Source organism: Haliotis cracherodii, unplaced genomic scaffold, assembly GCF_022045235.1.
Source record: "Haliotis cracherodii isolate W230 unplaced genomic scaffold, xgHalCrac1.p SCAF_5, whole genome shotgun sequence".
Classification (NCBI taxonomy): domain Eukaryota; kingdom Metazoa; phylum Mollusca; class Gastropoda; order Lepetellida; family Haliotidae; genus Haliotis; species Haliotis cracherodii.
In genome coordinates, this window is record NW_027266308.1 from 70,039,709 (window position 1) to 70,056,851 (window position 17,143).

Below are 17,143 nucleotides of genomic sequence, written 5' to 3' on the forward strand. Positions count from 1 at the left end.
CTTTCATGTCTTCTCTACCCCACCTCACCTCACCCTTTCATGTCTTCTCTTCACTACCTCACCTCACCTCACCCTTTCATGTCTTCTCTACACTACCTCACCTCACCCTTTCATGTCTTCTCTACACTACCCCACCTCACCCTTTCATGTCTTCTCTGCACTACCTCACCTCACCCTTTCATGTCTTCTCTACACTACCTCACCTCACCCTTTCATGTCTTCTCTACACTACCTCACCTCACCCTTTCATGTCTTCTCTGCCCCACCTCACCTCACCCTTTCATGTCTTCTCTACCCCACCTCACCTCACCCTTTCATGTCTTCTCTTCACTACCTCACCTCACCTCACCCTTTCATGTCTTCTCTACACTACCTCACCTCACCCTTTCATGTCTTCTCTTCACTACCCCACCTCACCTCACCCTTTCATGTCTTCTCTTCACTACCTCACCTCACCTCACCCTTTCATGTCTTCTCTTCACTACCTCACCTCACCAGTCCTGCACATCACACCCTCCCTCATCTCATCCCACCTTTTCAGGGCCTTCGCTTCACCTCCCAGCCACCCCTAGCTGCCACTCCTCTCCTCTCCCCTCCCTACCCCTCCTTTAGACCTTTAATCATTAAATTTAGCGGGTCGGGTGGGAGCTGAATATTTCATTTCATACTCATTTCGAAATATTATGATTTTTAATTATCAATTAAAATTACACAGTCAGGGAGCAGGACTAGGAGATGGTCAAAGGGAGATAATTGCAAGTCTATGAAGAGTTATCCGTAGTAAACGGGTATTTTGTGGAGTCAGCGGTGCTCACATGTTCAGGCGGCAGCAGCATTGCATGTGATCAAGCAGACGACGGGCACCAGTTCGGGCTGACGCTTGCCGGCAACATAGAACGGGTTTCCGAGTAAGGTAGGGTCTGATTCTGATTAGTTTCACTCAATACGCTATGGCGACAGGCGGGCTGACGACGCCGTCATATGTCCATGTCAACTATTCTACACGTGGCTCGAACAATAGGACATATAAGCTTTATACCACAAAATCTTTAAAACCTGTACCCAACGACGAGTCACAGCTCAATTTGAGGTTTGCCGAAGTTATCGGATCTACCGGTCGAAGGCGTGGCCCAGCTGAGAGCCGGGAGGGTGATCAACAGTGTTTCCGTAGATTAGAACGGTTGTTTTAGTCAGTACGAACCACCCAGCCCAGCCCACCCGACCCATCCCACCCGTGGTTCTGAGCGCCACCCAGCAGGCACAACGTATACTCGGACCCCATGGTACCGCGGCATTCATCGTATCGCGGCATTTGTGATTTCCGATAGTTCACGCGGGACACGCCTCTTAGCGGCTGTCTATTAATGCAAATCAGTAGCCAGGAAGTGCTCACTTCGTAAACAATTTCAATTTCCTCGGAATGTTCCGTCTGCTGTAAGTAAGGAGTTATTAATCCGTTGATACATATTTCTGGCATCTGTTGTAATATTGCCTTACCCCCATCTATCAATGGCCAACGATATAACCCGCAGTTCCCCAAGTAAACTTTCTCTATCGACCTGAACTAGATCATCTGCATATTCATGGCGACTAATGAGGTAACGGAAGTTACGTAGTCCGCACATTTTTTCCCGCTCTGTGCCCAGAATCTATTGGGAGATCACAAGGGCCATAATGCCAATCTTAGAAATACGTTCTTCACTAGTAACCAAAAGATAAATACATACTTTGGGCATACTAGGAGTGCTTTTTATATATTTATTGTTGACATTTAACATTTTTCCATTTTGTGACCAATTATTGTCATCCAATTATTTTTAAACAATCTTAAAATATCATTTCTGATATTTTGATGTTGACTTATAAAAATATTTTTCTCTTACTTTTCGGTAAATATGCATTGAATACCTATTGCTGATAACACATTTAGAATTTTACTTGTGCTGTCTTTGCACTTGTCTGGACAAATCACTGATGTCTGGCATGATCATACAAAGTGGTTGATAGAATTATGTCCTCTTTTTGTCCAATTCGGACCTCCATACACAACTTTTCTCTGTACCGCGATACGATGGAGTTTTCTCCCTTGTCAGACATAGCGCGAGGCCTGGCTTTTACTCGGAGCTACTAATGTAAATAATGAACTTTTTATCAGTAAAATATGCATTGTTTGATAACATGAATGATATCTGATACAGAGAACACGAATAAACATAAAGGTTAGTGAGTGCATTTTGTTCCGTTTAGTGTACATGACAAGTACCGCGATACCCCGAGGTTGCAGGCTAAGTTGTCTGTGTTTAATCAACTTCAGATGTCAACGTTGAAGGATTGTCGTGCTTCAAGGTTCAACAAGTAATAACTTTGATCTCTGGATGGATTTGAAAGTTGTGATGATGTTGAATCGTCGACGTTGAATCAGCTATTATGATATTACATTTATACTAAGTTTTCCTATAATAATCAGGGGTAGAAACTAACATATATAGTCCACTAGTCCTTATGATGATAACATATAGCAAAACCCTTAAAAATGGCAAATTTCTACTAGTCCTTATGATACCTTAACTATTGGGCAGTTTGGCAAGGACTGCTGGACTAGTGCCAATTTCTAACGCTGATAATTAGATCTAGATCCACATCAAGTGCTTTTATGAGTTATCATGGTGTAATATTATACATCATTTCATATAATTATAGTTAAAAAGTAATACTCTTTTATGATTTATCATGGTTTAATATTTATACATCATTTCATATAATTATATTTATCATATAATGGGAAGGTTTCTCGGCAGGAGAAAGCAGTCTAATATACTGAAAATCAGTGTCTAACTGTGACGTAGCTAAGGCATTTTATATGTTTTGGCAACTTTGGAGATATAAGTTTCGAAACAATTTTGCGAGGGCTCGAGGCCTAGGCAAGCAGGATCATTAGCCATATCTGTGCTTGTAGACCTCTGCGACTTGAAACCTTCTCCACAAATTACAATAGTTGGATTTGGCCGAAATATGTTACCTTGTTTCGTTTTGTCGCTGTGTGTACATCTGACTACACTTCTTAACGTTATGACGTGACAGAACCGACTGTCAACAACGTCTGACCGTGGCCGTGACGTCTCATAGACTAGGGTTAGAGTAGCTTCCCTTTTGACAAAGGGCAGTTACTCTAGTGGACAGACCGATGGATTGCTGTGAAAGGCAATTAAAAACAATTGTTGTTTTGCGTATATGTTGCTTCGCCACTGTATAAGAAACAGATTTTAGTTGGGACTATATTTGCTACTGTCACTGTCCGACTGACACATCACTTACCCTGTGATGTAATAAATATTAATGCGCACATTCCAGGAAAACTCGCAATGTTTCAGTAATGTTTGTGAGAGAGGGAAAGCGATTTTGAAGCACAGAATTACAGAGTTATCTCGCTTGTGTGTTTGGGGATGGTAAATATCCTGTATTAGGAATAAACACTATGTATCTAGCTCGCTAAATACAATGTTTATTCCTAATGCAGGATATTTACCATCCCCAAACACATTGCGTGATAACCTCTATGAAATGATGTTTAAATATTACACCATGATAACTCATAATTTTTGAAGCACTTGATGTGGATCTAATTATTTTAGGAAAACTTGATACATGATACAACATCAGATATAAGTGTTGAATTTTGGTTGATTATTGGTTGAATAATGGTTGCATTGCTATATATACAGCTGAATAACACTATATATTATAATCAGGTCAAAGTTATGGACTCCATAGCTCTACTTTCTGGTCACTAGAGGTTGCTGACTGAGGTCCAGGGTCCAGGGTTACAACCACAATAGTTTCAAGAAAATGATTACCTGAAAAAATAAAACACTCACCTGTGATTGGTTGTGCAACATGGTTTTTTTCACTCTTTTTCAAGCAAACTCTGCCTTTGGAAGTTTGATACTTATAGGTGATGGGGTATACTGTAACATCTTTGATACTTATAGGTGATGGGGTATACTGTAACGTCTTTGATACTTATAGGTGATGGGGTATACTGTAACGTCTTTGATACTTATAGGTGATGGGGTATACTGTAACGTCTTTGATACTTATAGGTGATGGGGTATACTGTAACATCTTTGATACTTATAGGTGATGGGGTAAACTGTAACGTCTTTGATACTTATAGGTGATGGGGTATACTGTAACGTCTTTGATACTTATAGGTGATGGGGTATACTGTAACATCTTTGATACTTATAGGTGATGGGGTAAACTGTAACGTCTTTGATACTTATAGGTGATGGGGTAAACTGTAACGTCTTTGATACTTATAGGTGATGGGGTATACTGTAACGTCTTTGATACTTATAGGTGATCGGGTATACTGTAACGTCTTTGATGCTTATAGGTGATGGGGTATACTGTAATGTCTTTGATACTTATAGGTGATGGGGTATACTGTAACGTCTTTGGTGATATGTTTACAAAAAAATAGGACTACCAAATTAAAGGTTTTGGCTGGTTTATGTGCATTCATTTTACACTTGTTAAACTTGTAGAAATGCTCCTCTCCTTTTCCAAAAGGCTGTGTCAGCACCTATAGCTCTCTGCATTACTGCTCCCATGCGTGTATTGAGTCTATCTTCCAGCTGTTGCTTAATCAATACCATATGAGCAGTTTTGTGGTTTGTCACAAGACTTTATTTACTTCCAGTCATTTGTCAACCATCAGCTGTTTACCGAGCCTTGTAATTTATGAAGTGACTCCGGACACCCTGGCACTATAGATTTCACACCATTGCCCATATATCTGTAAATGAAGAAGCTACATGCAGATCATACGTTTCTAAATATCCAGCCTAGATAAAGGTAAATGTTTTGATAGATACAGACCATCAGATGCCCTTCAATAAAAATGTTGTACACCACTCTCAGATTTATTTGGGTCGTCTATAGGGGCTCTTAGTAATAATTTACTATAATTATTAATTTACTTAGTAATAATTTTACGAGTTGAAGGCCTGATGGCCTGGGTTGGAGCCATGTGTCACGTGAGTTTACCTGTCATGTCATTGCGCTCAGAACTCTGTAGCTTGTTATAGATAGGTGAGGTGAGGTGAAATTGGGTTTAACGCCCCAACCAAGATTATTGCAGTTATATAGCGACGTGCAAGCACGTGTGTGTGTGGCTGCTTGTACTAGTCCGGACTGATGCTGATTTATAGTGCTAGCACACTGAGATACCATGCCGCAGTTTAACATGAATACCCCACTCAGACACAGTATACTGACTTTGAGCCGACCAGTCCTTGTTTTAGCCTTTAATGCCAAACGCCAGACAGGGTAACAACAAGTACCATCTTTTAACGTCTCTTGGTATGACGCGGCCGTGGATCGAACCCCGGGCCTTCCGCTCTCCGGGCGGACGCTCCTCCACTAGACCACAGAGGCTGTCATGTTATAGATGGGGATCTGGGAGTTACATTGGAGGACATCAACAAGTGACATGCTGACATTTGAATGTACTTCTTACATGTTAGTTATGTCAGTTATGTATAGAATATGCAATCTACAGATCTTATTTTACAGATAAACATTTTTGTATCCCCCAGGCCTTGTAAAGAAAATAATTTGCGTCCTTTTCTAAGAAAAACACTGTTACTACTCAACAGAAGCAATGTTGAGGAATAATTTCCTAATGATGTCACTGTACCCTGACACCATGGAGTGTTGCTCATAATATCAGCCACTGGTTTGTCTGCTTCGGACTTGATTATTTACAAAATATATTGATAGAACTGGAATTATTGCTGGCTTGCATAAATAACAAATCATTATTAAAGGCAGTGCTTGACATGGTGACACATCATGTTTCAGTTGAACAACGTCAGATCAAGCATGTCTCTCCGACTGTGTGTGAGATTAGCGAGGGGGTCAGTCCCTCTGCTTCGACCACAAGTTGGCATCAGCGAGGAGATGGGACGGTTATGTCGCAGCTTGAGTACATCCCATTCACTTAAAGCAGGTGAGTACTGACAGGGCACAGTTATATCACAACTTGAGTACATCCCATTCACATAAAGCAGGTGAGTACTGACTGGGCACAGTTATATCACAACTTGAGTACATCCCATTCACATAAAGCAGGTGAGTACTGACTGGGCACAGTTATATCACAACTTGAGTACATCCCATTCACATAAAGCAGGTGAGTACTGACTGGGCACAGTTATATCACAACTTGAGTACATCCCATTCACATAAAGCAGGTGAGTACTGACAGGGCACAGTTATATCACAACTTGAGTACATCCCATTCACATAAAGCAGGTGAGTACTGACTGGGGATGCGTAATGGAGGTTTAAAGTGTATCACAATATTTTATGATGCTCAAGGCCGTATTGCGATACGTACCACGATTGTGTAATTCTAAATTTTGAATTCAGAAGAAATTTGAAACAATGAATTGAAGTTTATAAATGGAATCAAAACAAGATGCTGGTACAACATAATGTTTACTCATTCAATAAATAGGCATGGATGCACACTCCGGATGCATGCTTTGGGTAATGGGCAAGTGTACATAACATTGTAAGCAGGTGAGTACAGACAGGGCACAGTTATATCACAACTTGAGTACGTCCCATTCACATAAAGTAGGTGAGTACTGAAGATATTTGTCATTAAACAATATATCACTTGACTAAACATGGGCCCGGGAAGTCCTGTGGGTACCCGGGTCCTACTCAGGACCAGTCCAATCAAGTACCATACTAAAACTATTAAAAAATACTTACAAACAATAACATTTTGAAAATATTGTTCCAATATGGTGACTGTAAAAATGGTTAGCAGATGCAAATGGCCTCTTTCGTCACAAAAGATGCAATGTAGTCATCTATCGCCGGTGAATACTGACAGGGTATAGTTACATCACAACTTGTGTACATCCTTGGCAACTGAAAACTTGTTTCAGAGAAGAAGCTGTTCACACCTGGCCCTCTGGGCACGTCACTGACAGTCAGACAGGCCATGCTGCAGGACTTGGGCTCTCGGGATGTCAACTTCATCAACGTCATCAAGAAGATCCGAGCTGACCTGCTCAACATAGCAGGTAAGGTGGCCATGATTTGACATTTAAGAATCATGAATAAACACTTTTGTTGTAAAGAACCTTACATGGTAGTTGCAGTAGTATCTTGCCCAAGATGTTACTGAGACACAAAGTTCCCTCTTATCCTGGTCCTCAGTATTGTGTGCTGTATTTGTCTTCAGAGGTGTCTCCTTCAGAGTTCACGTCAGTCTTACTTCAGGGAAGTGGAACATTTGCTGTGGAGTCCATCTTCCAGACAACTGTCCCTCGCACAGGGGCCAAGGTGAGATGAAAGCTTCACCAGGGCGAGATGATAGCTTCACTAGGGGACAGGTGAGATGATAGCTTCACCAGGGTGAGATGATAGCTTCACTAGGGGACAGGTGAGATGATAGCTTCACTAGGGGACAGGTGAGATGATAGCTTCACCAGGGTGAGATGATAGCTTCACCAGGGTGAGATGATAGCTTCACCAGGGTGAGATGATAGCTTCACTAGGGGACAGGTGAGATGATATCGTCACCAGGCTGAGATGATAGCTTCACTAGGGTGAGATGATAGCTTCACTAGGGGACAGGTGAGATGATAGCTTCACTAGGGGACAGGTGAGGTGATAGCTTCTCTAGGGGACAGGTGAGGTGATGGCTTCACTAGGGTGAGATGATAGCTTCACTAGGGTGAGATGATAGCTTCACTAGGGGACAGGTGAGATGATAGCTTCACTAGGGTGAGATGATAGCTTCACTAGGGGACAGGCGAGATGATAGCTTCACTAGGGTGAGATGATAGCTTCACTAGGGGACAGGTGAGGTGATAGCTTCACTAGGGGACAGGTGAGATGATAGCTTCACTAGGGGACAGGTGAGATGATAGCTTCACTAGGGCCAGAGGGCTTCTGTGTTTGTCTGTAATTTTCTTGAAAGAACTCCAATCAATATATGGTCTGTCTGGCCCAGTCTCAGTTATTTAGGTGGTGCCATGATGTAGCAGTAATATTGCAGATGGGCAGCCTATCAATTCTGAAGTCATGGTGACACAGTTTGCATTTAAGACACTACATCTTCACTATTGTTCGTTAAAATACTATGTACAAGGCAGAGATGTATTTGTTTGTTTGTGTAGCCTAGTAAGTTTATTGAACATGCAGGAATATAATTGTTTTTATGACACTAATGTTCGTAATATCTGTATAAATTACCCACTTGTGTAATAATCTTCAAATAAGAGTTCCTTTGTTGGGATCACTTGTTGAGGGAAGTAAGACCGTATCACTGTGTTTTGCCTCAGGTGCTGATCCTGGAGAATGGTGTGTATGGGCGGAGGATGAAGACAATCTGTGACACACTGGCCATCCCGGCTCACATGGAGAGCTTCCCTGAAGACAGCAGGGTGGACCTGGGCCGTGTAGAGAGTGTCCTAAAGGGAGACATCTCCTTTACTCATGTTGCAATTGTGCAGTGCGAAACAACCTCTGGACTCTTCAACGATGTAGAGAGTGTTGGGAAACTTGTGAAGAAATACATCCCTTGTGAGTTTGAATAGAGTTTCCCAATTCCAAAATGTGACCAATTCAGAAAGAGTTCCCACATTTCTAGCAAGTTTTGCTGCAGTCTGTAGGGAGTCCTTTCAGATGTAGGGAGTCCTTTCAGATCTGAGGAGTTCTTTCAGATTTAGGGAGTACTTCCTGATGTAGGGAGTCCATCCAGATGTAGGGAGTCCTTCCAGATGTAGGAAGTCCTTCCATATGTAGCAAGTCCTTCCAGATGTAGGGAGTCCATCCATATGTTGGGTGTCCATCCAGATGTAGGGAGTCCATCCAGATGTAGGGAGTCATTCAATATGTAGGAAGTCCTTCCAGATGTAGGAAGTCCTTCCAGATGTAGGGAGTCCTTCCAGATGTAGGGAGTCCTTCCAGATGTAGGAAGTCCTTCCAGATGTAGGGAGTCCTTCCAGATGTAGGAAGTCCTTCCAGATGTAGGAAGTCCTTCCAGATGTAGGGAGTCCTTCCAGATGTAGGGAGTCCATCCATATGTTGGGTGTCCTTCCAGTTGTAGGAAGTCCTTTCAGATGTAGGAAGTCCTTCCAGATGTAGGGAGTCCTTCCAAATATAGGGAGTCCTTCCATATATAGGGAGTTCACCCATATATAGGGAGTTCACCAATATTGTAGGGAGTCCATCCAGATGTTGGGTGTCCTTCCAGATGTAGGAAGTCCTTTCAGATGTAGGAAGTCCTTCCAGATGTAGGGAGTCCTTCCAAATATAGGGAGTCCTTCCATATATAGGGAGTTCACCCATATATAGGGAGTTCACCAATATTGTAGGGAGTGCATCCAGATGTTGGGTGTCCTTCCAGATGTAGGAAGCCCTTCCAGATGTAGGAAGTCCTTCCAGATGTAGGAAGTCCTTCCAGATGTAGGGAGTTCACCCATATATAGGGTGAGGTAGGTGTGTGTGTGTGTGTGTGTGTGTGTGTGTGTGTGTGTGTGTGTGTGTGTGTGTGTGTGTGTGTGTGTGTGTGTGATTCAAACACGTAATAAAAAATATAAAACAAATATTCATATTGTTATGTTGCATTGTTGGCGGAATATGTTTTCTAATCATGCAACCTCTAAAGTTTAACACAAAACAACTGTTATGGACCGTATTTAAAAAGCATAGTCTGGAATGGAAGTCGCAACTTTGAAACTGGTACCCAAAGCTTAAGAAAGCTGCTTTCTAAGTGGTTAACGTCGACTTCCTGTTGGTCACTTCATTGGTAGGTCATAGTTCGCGAAAGGTTGTTCTGACATGGCCTGTAATGGGATGTCCTCGTCGATAGCGAGAACTTGTATCTGATTATAATAAGATTGAGGTAATCTAAGCATGTGAATTATCCTGTTTTCTTTATTTAAAGCAGTAATTGTTGATTGTTAAGCAAGTTTATCTCTGCAGCCTATGCAGATACCAGCCGATTCGTCTCGCATCAAAACACTGGCTGTGTACTCGCGGGCAGATGACCACGGAGTATGCTGATCACTGTGTCGGATTAACGAGACTGATTAATGAATGATTTCGGTAATTCGTTGCAAATTAGGTGTGTCAGAGTCAGAGTGCGAGACTATTGGATCAACGGGACTTAATAGCATTGATTTAATCGGTTCCCATCATTAGTGTCGGATAAAGCCGATTGTCAGATTAACAAGTGTCGGATTAACGAGACTTGACTATGTATGTATGTATGTATGTATGTATGTATGTATGTATGTATGTATGTATGTATGTATGTATGTATGTATGTATGTATGTATGTCTACCTGTATATTGAGAGTCCTCCTGTATGTAGGGAGTCTACCTGTATATTGAGAGTCCTCCTGTATGTAGGGAGTCTGCCTTTATATTGAGAGTCCTGTATGTAGAGAGTTATGTGTTGATGTTAAGCAACAAACACTGACACTGTCTCAGTGATAAATACATATCTTCAAAGAGGATCCCAGCACGACATACACTGAGAGATCTGTTCCAGCTTGCACCTACTTTGTGGATGCCATGAGCAGCTTTGGGGCAGTTCCAGTTGACTTCAGCACGGGCAACATTGATGTCTTGGTCAGCTCTGCCAACAAGTGTCTGCAGGGGGTCCCAGGTTTTGGGTTTGCAGTCATCAGGAAGGACACGCTCAGTCGGTGCAAGGGTAGGAGAGTCATTGCTTCACCTCCAGATATAACAATCAATTAGTAATATAATCAATTCTTAAATATAATAATTACACGAAACACGTGAGGGTTATGATCTCTTTATCATGTGATATCATTGTTAAGATAATAACATCGTTAAGATAATAAAAGTAGAGTAATTAAAAGAGACACTAAAAAGGATTTAAGAAACAGTGTATGAATACAATTTATGAGTGAACTACCCCATTAATTAGGTATGCATTACATCCCTTACGTCCTGAGTTGACTCATCTGGAACAAGACAAGATGGAGACTGAAACTTGTCAAGGGAGTGGTCCACTATGTTTCAGACTCACAATGTTCTACCTCTAAACTTTCACTGACTTCAACTGTCTGGACCTTGATTTGTTTCAGGCAACTCTCGGAGTCTGAGTCTGGACTTGTATGACCAGTGTGATGCTCTGGACAAGACCAGTCAGTTCCGGTTCACTCCGGCCACACACACAATGCTGGCGTTCAGTCAGGCCCTGGATGAGTTTCGGCAAGAAGGAGGAGTCCATGGCCGCAGACAGAGGTGAGTGTTACCTTGGCAGCCTGACAGTCCATGGTACCTCGGTTAATGTTATATTTCTTATATTCATTAAGAGATTAGAATATCATGAATATCACAAGACTATTGACAACGTCAGATGCAATGTCAGGATTTGAAATAATAGTACCCATGTTGGTCATATTCTACACGAGGGTGTGGGCGGGAGGTAGTAGCGAGGTGTTCCATGTCTGTGAGGGCTGGAGGTAGTAGCGAAGTGTTGCATGTCTGTGAGGGCTGGAGGTAGTAGCGAAGTGTTGCATGTCTGTGAGGGCTGGAGGTAGAAGCGAGGTGTTCCATGTCTGTGAGGGCTGGAGGTAGTAGCGAGGTGTTCCATGTCTGTGAGGGCTGGAGGTAGTAGCGAGGTGTTCCATGTCTGTGAGGGCTGGAGGTAGTAGCGAAGTGTTGCATGTCTGTGAGGGCTGGAGGTAGTAGCGAGGTGTTCCATGTCTGTGAGGGCTGGAGGTAGTAGCGAGGTGTTCCATGTCTGTGAGGGCTGGAGGTAGTAGCGAAGTGTTGCATGTCTGTGAGGGCTGGAGGTAGTAGCGAGGTGTTCCATCTCTGTGTGGGCGGGAGGTAGTAGCGAGGTGTTCCATGTCTGTGAGGGCTGGAGGTAGTAGCGAGGTGTTCCATGTCTGTGAGGGCTGGAGGTAGTAGCGAGGTGTTCCATGTCTGTGAGGGCTGGAGGTAGTAGCGAGGTGTTCCATGTCTGTGAGGGCTGGAGGTAGTAGCGAGGTGTTCCATGTCTGTGAGGGCTGGAGGTAGTAGCGAGGTGTTCCATGTCTGTGAGGGCTGGAGGTAGTAGCGAGGTGTTCCATCTCTGTGTGGGCGGGAGGTAGTAGCGAAGTGTTCCATGTCTGTGAGGGCTGGAGGTAGTAGCGAGGTGTTCCATGTCTGTGAGGGCTGGAGGTAGTAGCGAGGTGTTCCATGTCTGTGAGGGCTGGAGGTAGTAGCGAGGTGTTCCATCTCTGTGTGGGCGGGAGGTAGTAGCGAAGTGTTCCATGTCTGTGAGGCCTGGAGGTAGTAGCGAGGTGTTCCATGTCTGTGAGGGCTGGAGGTAGTAGCGAGGTGTTGCATGTCTGTGAGGGCTGGAGGTAGTAGCGAGGTGTTCCATGTCTGTGAGGGCTGGAGGTAGTAGCGAGGTGTTCCATGTCTGTGAGGCCTGGAGGTAGTAGCGAAGTGTTGCATGTCTGTGAGGGCTGGAGGTAGTAGCGAAGTGTTCCATGTCTGTGAGGCCTGGAGGTAGTAGCGAAGTGTTCCATGTCTGTGAGGCCTGGAGGTAGTAGGAGGTACTGGTGAGGTTAGTGTTCCAGTCTTGTGAAAAAGACTATTCTGTTCCAGATACACAGAAAACTGCAGGGTCCTATGTGAAGGAATGACACGTCTTGGCTTCCGTCGATATTTGAAGGACGACGTTGCTGGCTACATTATCACTTCCTACTTCTACCCGCAACATCCCAACTTCTCCTTTCCAGAGTTCTACAGACGCCTAAATGACAAAGGTGGGTCTTGTCCAGGGGTCCGGAAACCGTCATATGCGCCGGACATGTCCGATTGAGAATCTCAAATGTCCGGTTTAAAATATTGCTTACCGGACATTTTAAAAAGTATTGTCCGGACATTCTTAAATTTTGACCGGACATGATCAACAGTTAGGACTGAGCAGTTTCTGTCTGCAGTTGCAACACAATGAAGATTAACTACACTGACAAGCTTTGTTTGTTTTGATTGCTGTAAATACATCGTACCTACATGATAGTCCAATCGGTCAATCACTGTAATTGGCAATAAACTGAGTTGACACTGATTAATCGAGGATTAATTACTGAGAACATCTTGTAAATTTGAGTGAAAGGTGTTTACAACTGTACATAAATACCTTGCATCATCGATGTACCTCATTATCCTCACAATGCTACGATACGTAACCTCACACAAGTAGCGAAAGCGTGACAAAAGCCAGTCGACCGATGCAGATCAGTCGAGCGGATCTGCCAAACCCTCAAAGTCTGGACGATCATTTTGTAAGTCGTGGCTAACGACTTTCACTTGGTTGACATACAATGAGGATTTGCAGATTTTATTGTTTTCAGTAGCTAGTCGTATATTGAATCTTGACCGCCATTTTGCTTTCTCGGACGATCGATATCAAATTTTTTATGGTCAATAATTAAGTACAGATGAAAAAAGTATTCAAATAACTATTGCTATCAACGATATTTTAGTATTTGTGATTAAATTATCTGTCTTGTTTTTAAAAAAATCTTTAGTTTAAAAAAACCCTTTTCCCGTGAGGTCACGTGAGAACCAAATATGGGATAATAGTCTCGATGCAAATGTTACAACGCGTACACTTGAGCAGACTCATGAATATAACTCATAAATATTAATTAGACCATTCACTACGTTAACAGATCGTTATTATAACAGAAACAAACGTATGTTTTCCATGTATATCTAAAATGATATTATTTGTCCGATGAAGTAAACAATTTAAATTGAAACAATTCATAATTTATCATATTATGAATACGTAAACTTGTACTGCGTGAAAAGTCGTACTAAAATACGCTATTTGAAGGGGGCATGGCCTAAATGCAAATGTCCGATTGGGATTTTAAATTTTCCGGACCCCTGGTCTTGTCTAACCTTGACTTACACATCCCAAGGCCAGACCTTTATTTATCTCCTGGTTAACTTTTTTATGAAAAATCCTTTTGTAGGTGTAAATTTCAATATCTCAATATGTTTCCATGTGTGAGATGTTTGTTGTTATCTCCTCATTGATTGTAAGCTGTAGGGAGGTCGGGTGGCCTAGTGGTTAAAGCGTTCCTTTGTCAAGCTGAAGACTAGGTTCAATTCCCGATATGGGTACAATGTGTGAAGCCAATTTCTGGTGGTTTCAGGATTGTTAACAATACAAAATGTGTATGTTTTGACTTCCAGATGATGTGATTTACCCAGGCAAGTTGCTCAAAGCAGACTGTTTTCGTATTGGGACAATCGGGCATTTGTTTCCAGAAGATGTTGAACGACTGTTGAGGAATATAGAAGTTGTATGTAGGGATATGGGCATGCAAGTCCCCCTGGAGAACTAGACGTTGCGATGACAACCATCTACTGGCACCAAGGGGAAATGTCTGCATATAGATGACACTTTCTGTGGGCGATATGTATTTGTATGTCTTTGTGCTAACTATTGTCATTCTGTTATTACAGAGATATTTCTGTGCCTGTTTGTACCTAGAATTGTCCATCAGTTCTATACGGGTGCATGCATGTCTTTGTACCGACAGTTGAATTCATGGCTCACTTGTGTATATATCAACTTGTTCTTGTTGCTATGTGGCTGAAAAATGCCAATGTGACATTAAGTATTAACTCACTCACTCACTCTCTCACCCACAATTGGTAAGGCTATTAATATGATCACAGGGGTGGAGGGGTAGCCGTACATGTGGGCTTAAATTGGGTGTTCACTTGGATGTTTTCAGGGTGTACAACATTGTAAATTGTAGCTTATTGCCATTGAGCATGTTGGTTGAATCAACCAGTGGCACACTGATGCTGTCTCCTCTGTGGCCTGGTAGAGGTGGCTCTATGTCCCAGCCAAACCTGGTTGAGATGGCTCTATGTCCCAGCCAAACCTGGTAGATGTGGCTCTATGTCCCAGCCAAACCTTGTAGACAAGGCTCTATGTCCCAGCCAAACCTGGTTGAGGTGGCCCTGTGTCCCAGCCAAACCTGGTAGAGGTGGCCCTATGTCCCAACCAAACCTGGTAGAGGTCGCTCTATGTCCCAGCCAAACCTGGTAGAGGTGGCTCTATGTCCCAGCCAAACCTGGTAGAGGTGGCTCTATGTCCCAGCCAAACCTTGTAGACAAGGCTCTATGTCCCAGTCAAACCTGGTAGACATGGCTCTATGTCCCAGCCAAACCATGTAGACAAGGCTCTATGTCCCAGCCAAACCTGGTTGAGGTGGCCCTGTGTCCCAGCCAAACCTGGTAGAGGTGGCCCTATGTCCCAGCCAAACCTGGTTGAGGTGGCTCTATGTCCCAGCCAAACCTGGTTGAGGTGGCTCTATGTCCCAGCCAAATCTGGTAGACAAGGCTCTATGTCCCAGCCAAACCTGGTTGAGGTGGCTCTATGTCCCAGCCAAACCTGGTAGAGGTGGCTCTATGTCCCAGCCAAACCTGGTTGAGATGGCTCTATGTCCCAGCCAAACCTGGTAGATGTGGCTCTATGTCCCAGCCAAACCTGGTTGAGGTGGCTCTATGTCCCAGCCAAACCTGGTTGAGGTGGCTCTATGTCCCAGCCAAATCTGGTAGAGGTGGCTCTATGTCCCAGCCAAACCTGGTAGAGATGGCTCTATGTCCCAGCCAAACCTTGTAGACAAGGCTCTATGTCCCAGCCAAACCTGGTTGAGGTGGCCCTGTGTCCCAGCCAAACCTGGTTGAGATGGCTCTATGTCCCAGCCAAACCTGGTTGAGGTGGCTCTATGTCCCAGCCAAACCTGGTAGAGGTGGCTCAATGTCCCAGCCAAACCTGGTTGAGGTGGCTCTATGTCCCAGCCAAACCTGGTTGAGGTGGCTCTGTGTCCCAGCCAAACCTGGTTGAGGTGGCTCTATGTCCCAGCCAAACCTGGTAGAGGTGGCTCTATGTCCCAGCCAAACCTGGTAGAGGTGGCTCTATGTCCCAGCCAAACCTGGTAGACAAGGCTCTATGTCCCAGCCAAACCTGGTAGACAAGGCTCTATGTCCCAGCCAAACCTTGTAGACAAGACTCTATGTCCCAGCCAAACCTTGTAGACAAGGCTCTATGTTCAAGGCAAGCTTTACTACAAGTATTCAGTACTTGTCCATCAATCTTTCTGTAAAATGGTTTAATGTTAGATGAGCTCAAAGATTAAACCGGAAACATCTGTTTCCAGTATGTCTGTTACATGATATGTTGTCCTAAGAAGCAAGAAACAATCTGTTTCTGTGGTAACTGACAAGTTTGCCATGTGCAAATCCCCTTCAGGGAAGGATGAGTCAGGGAACTATACTTTCTGCCATGTGAAGGCAAATAGATTGCATCAGTTTAAAAGGTGGTCGGCAGTTTTATTTTATGGGTTGCCCACTTGGAGATTATGGTTGTGGTTTGGAGCATGTGGACGACACAGGATTTCACCTTGTTGATTCTGTGTTAGTGTGTTCACTGATGATGTGGACGACACAGGATTTCACCTGGTTGATTGTGTGTGAGTGTGTTCACTGATGATGTGGACGACACAGGATTTCCCCTGGTTGATTGTGTGTGAGTGTGTTCACTGATGATGTGGACGACACTGGATTTCACCTGGTTGATTGTGTGTGAGTGTACGTTGATGATATGGATCCCTGCTCATGCTGTCAACCACTGGGTTGCTTTGCCCAGACGCAAATATTGTTGTAATACAACATTCAGTATGGAGTTTTAAGGAATCATGTCATAATTTTCAGTTCTTCATGAAGCAAAGATCATGTTGTTTTTTCCATTATTGTATAATCAGTCTTTATTTCTTTGAAATAAATATTCATGTTTGCATTATATGATTGTTATACAGAATCATATTTTCTACAAATTTAATGTCATTGAATATTAATGATTTATTAAATATTTAGAACTTTTTCCTACGAAACTAGTGTTTGTTGTAGTTTAGCGGTTGCCATCCTGGAGGCCCTTTAACCCTACAAGACTAGTGTTTGTTGTAGTTTAGCAGTTGCCATCCTGGAGGCCCTTTAACCCTACAAGACTAGTGTTTGTTGTAGTTTAGCGGTTGCCACCCTGAAGGCCCTTTAA

At 43.2% G+C, this 17,143-nt stretch overlaps 1 protein-coding gene across 5 annotated transcripts; it reads left to right on the plus strand.

Annotated features, from left to right (window-relative positions):
* Positions 1-823: 823 nt before the first annotated feature.
* Positions 824-16,954, plus strand: LOC139443900 (2-aminoethylphosphonate--pyruvate transaminase-like). 5 transcript variants are annotated; one of them, XM_071224785.1, is made up of 9 exons: positions 824-913; positions 5,866-6,013; positions 6,966-7,103; positions 7,265-7,365; positions 8,370-8,610; positions 10,586-10,750; positions 11,148-11,307; positions 12,664-12,824; positions 14,269-16,954. In XM_071224785.1, exons 2-9 carry the CDS (start codon positions 5,887-5,889, stop codon positions 14,418-14,420), a joined length of 1,245 nt encoding a protein of 414 aa, XP_071080886.1. In that variant the 5' UTR covers positions 824-913; positions 5,866-5,886; the 3' UTR covers positions 14,421-16,954. The 5 variants fall into 5 exon arrangements, with proteins under 5 accessions (XP_071080886.1, XP_071080891.1, XP_071080887.1 ...); XM_071224790.1 differs by having other exon boundaries at positions 867-908; XM_071224786.1 differs by lacking the exon at positions 824-913 and adding an exon at positions 2,101-2,132.
* Positions 16,955-17,143: the final 189 nt, after the last annotated feature.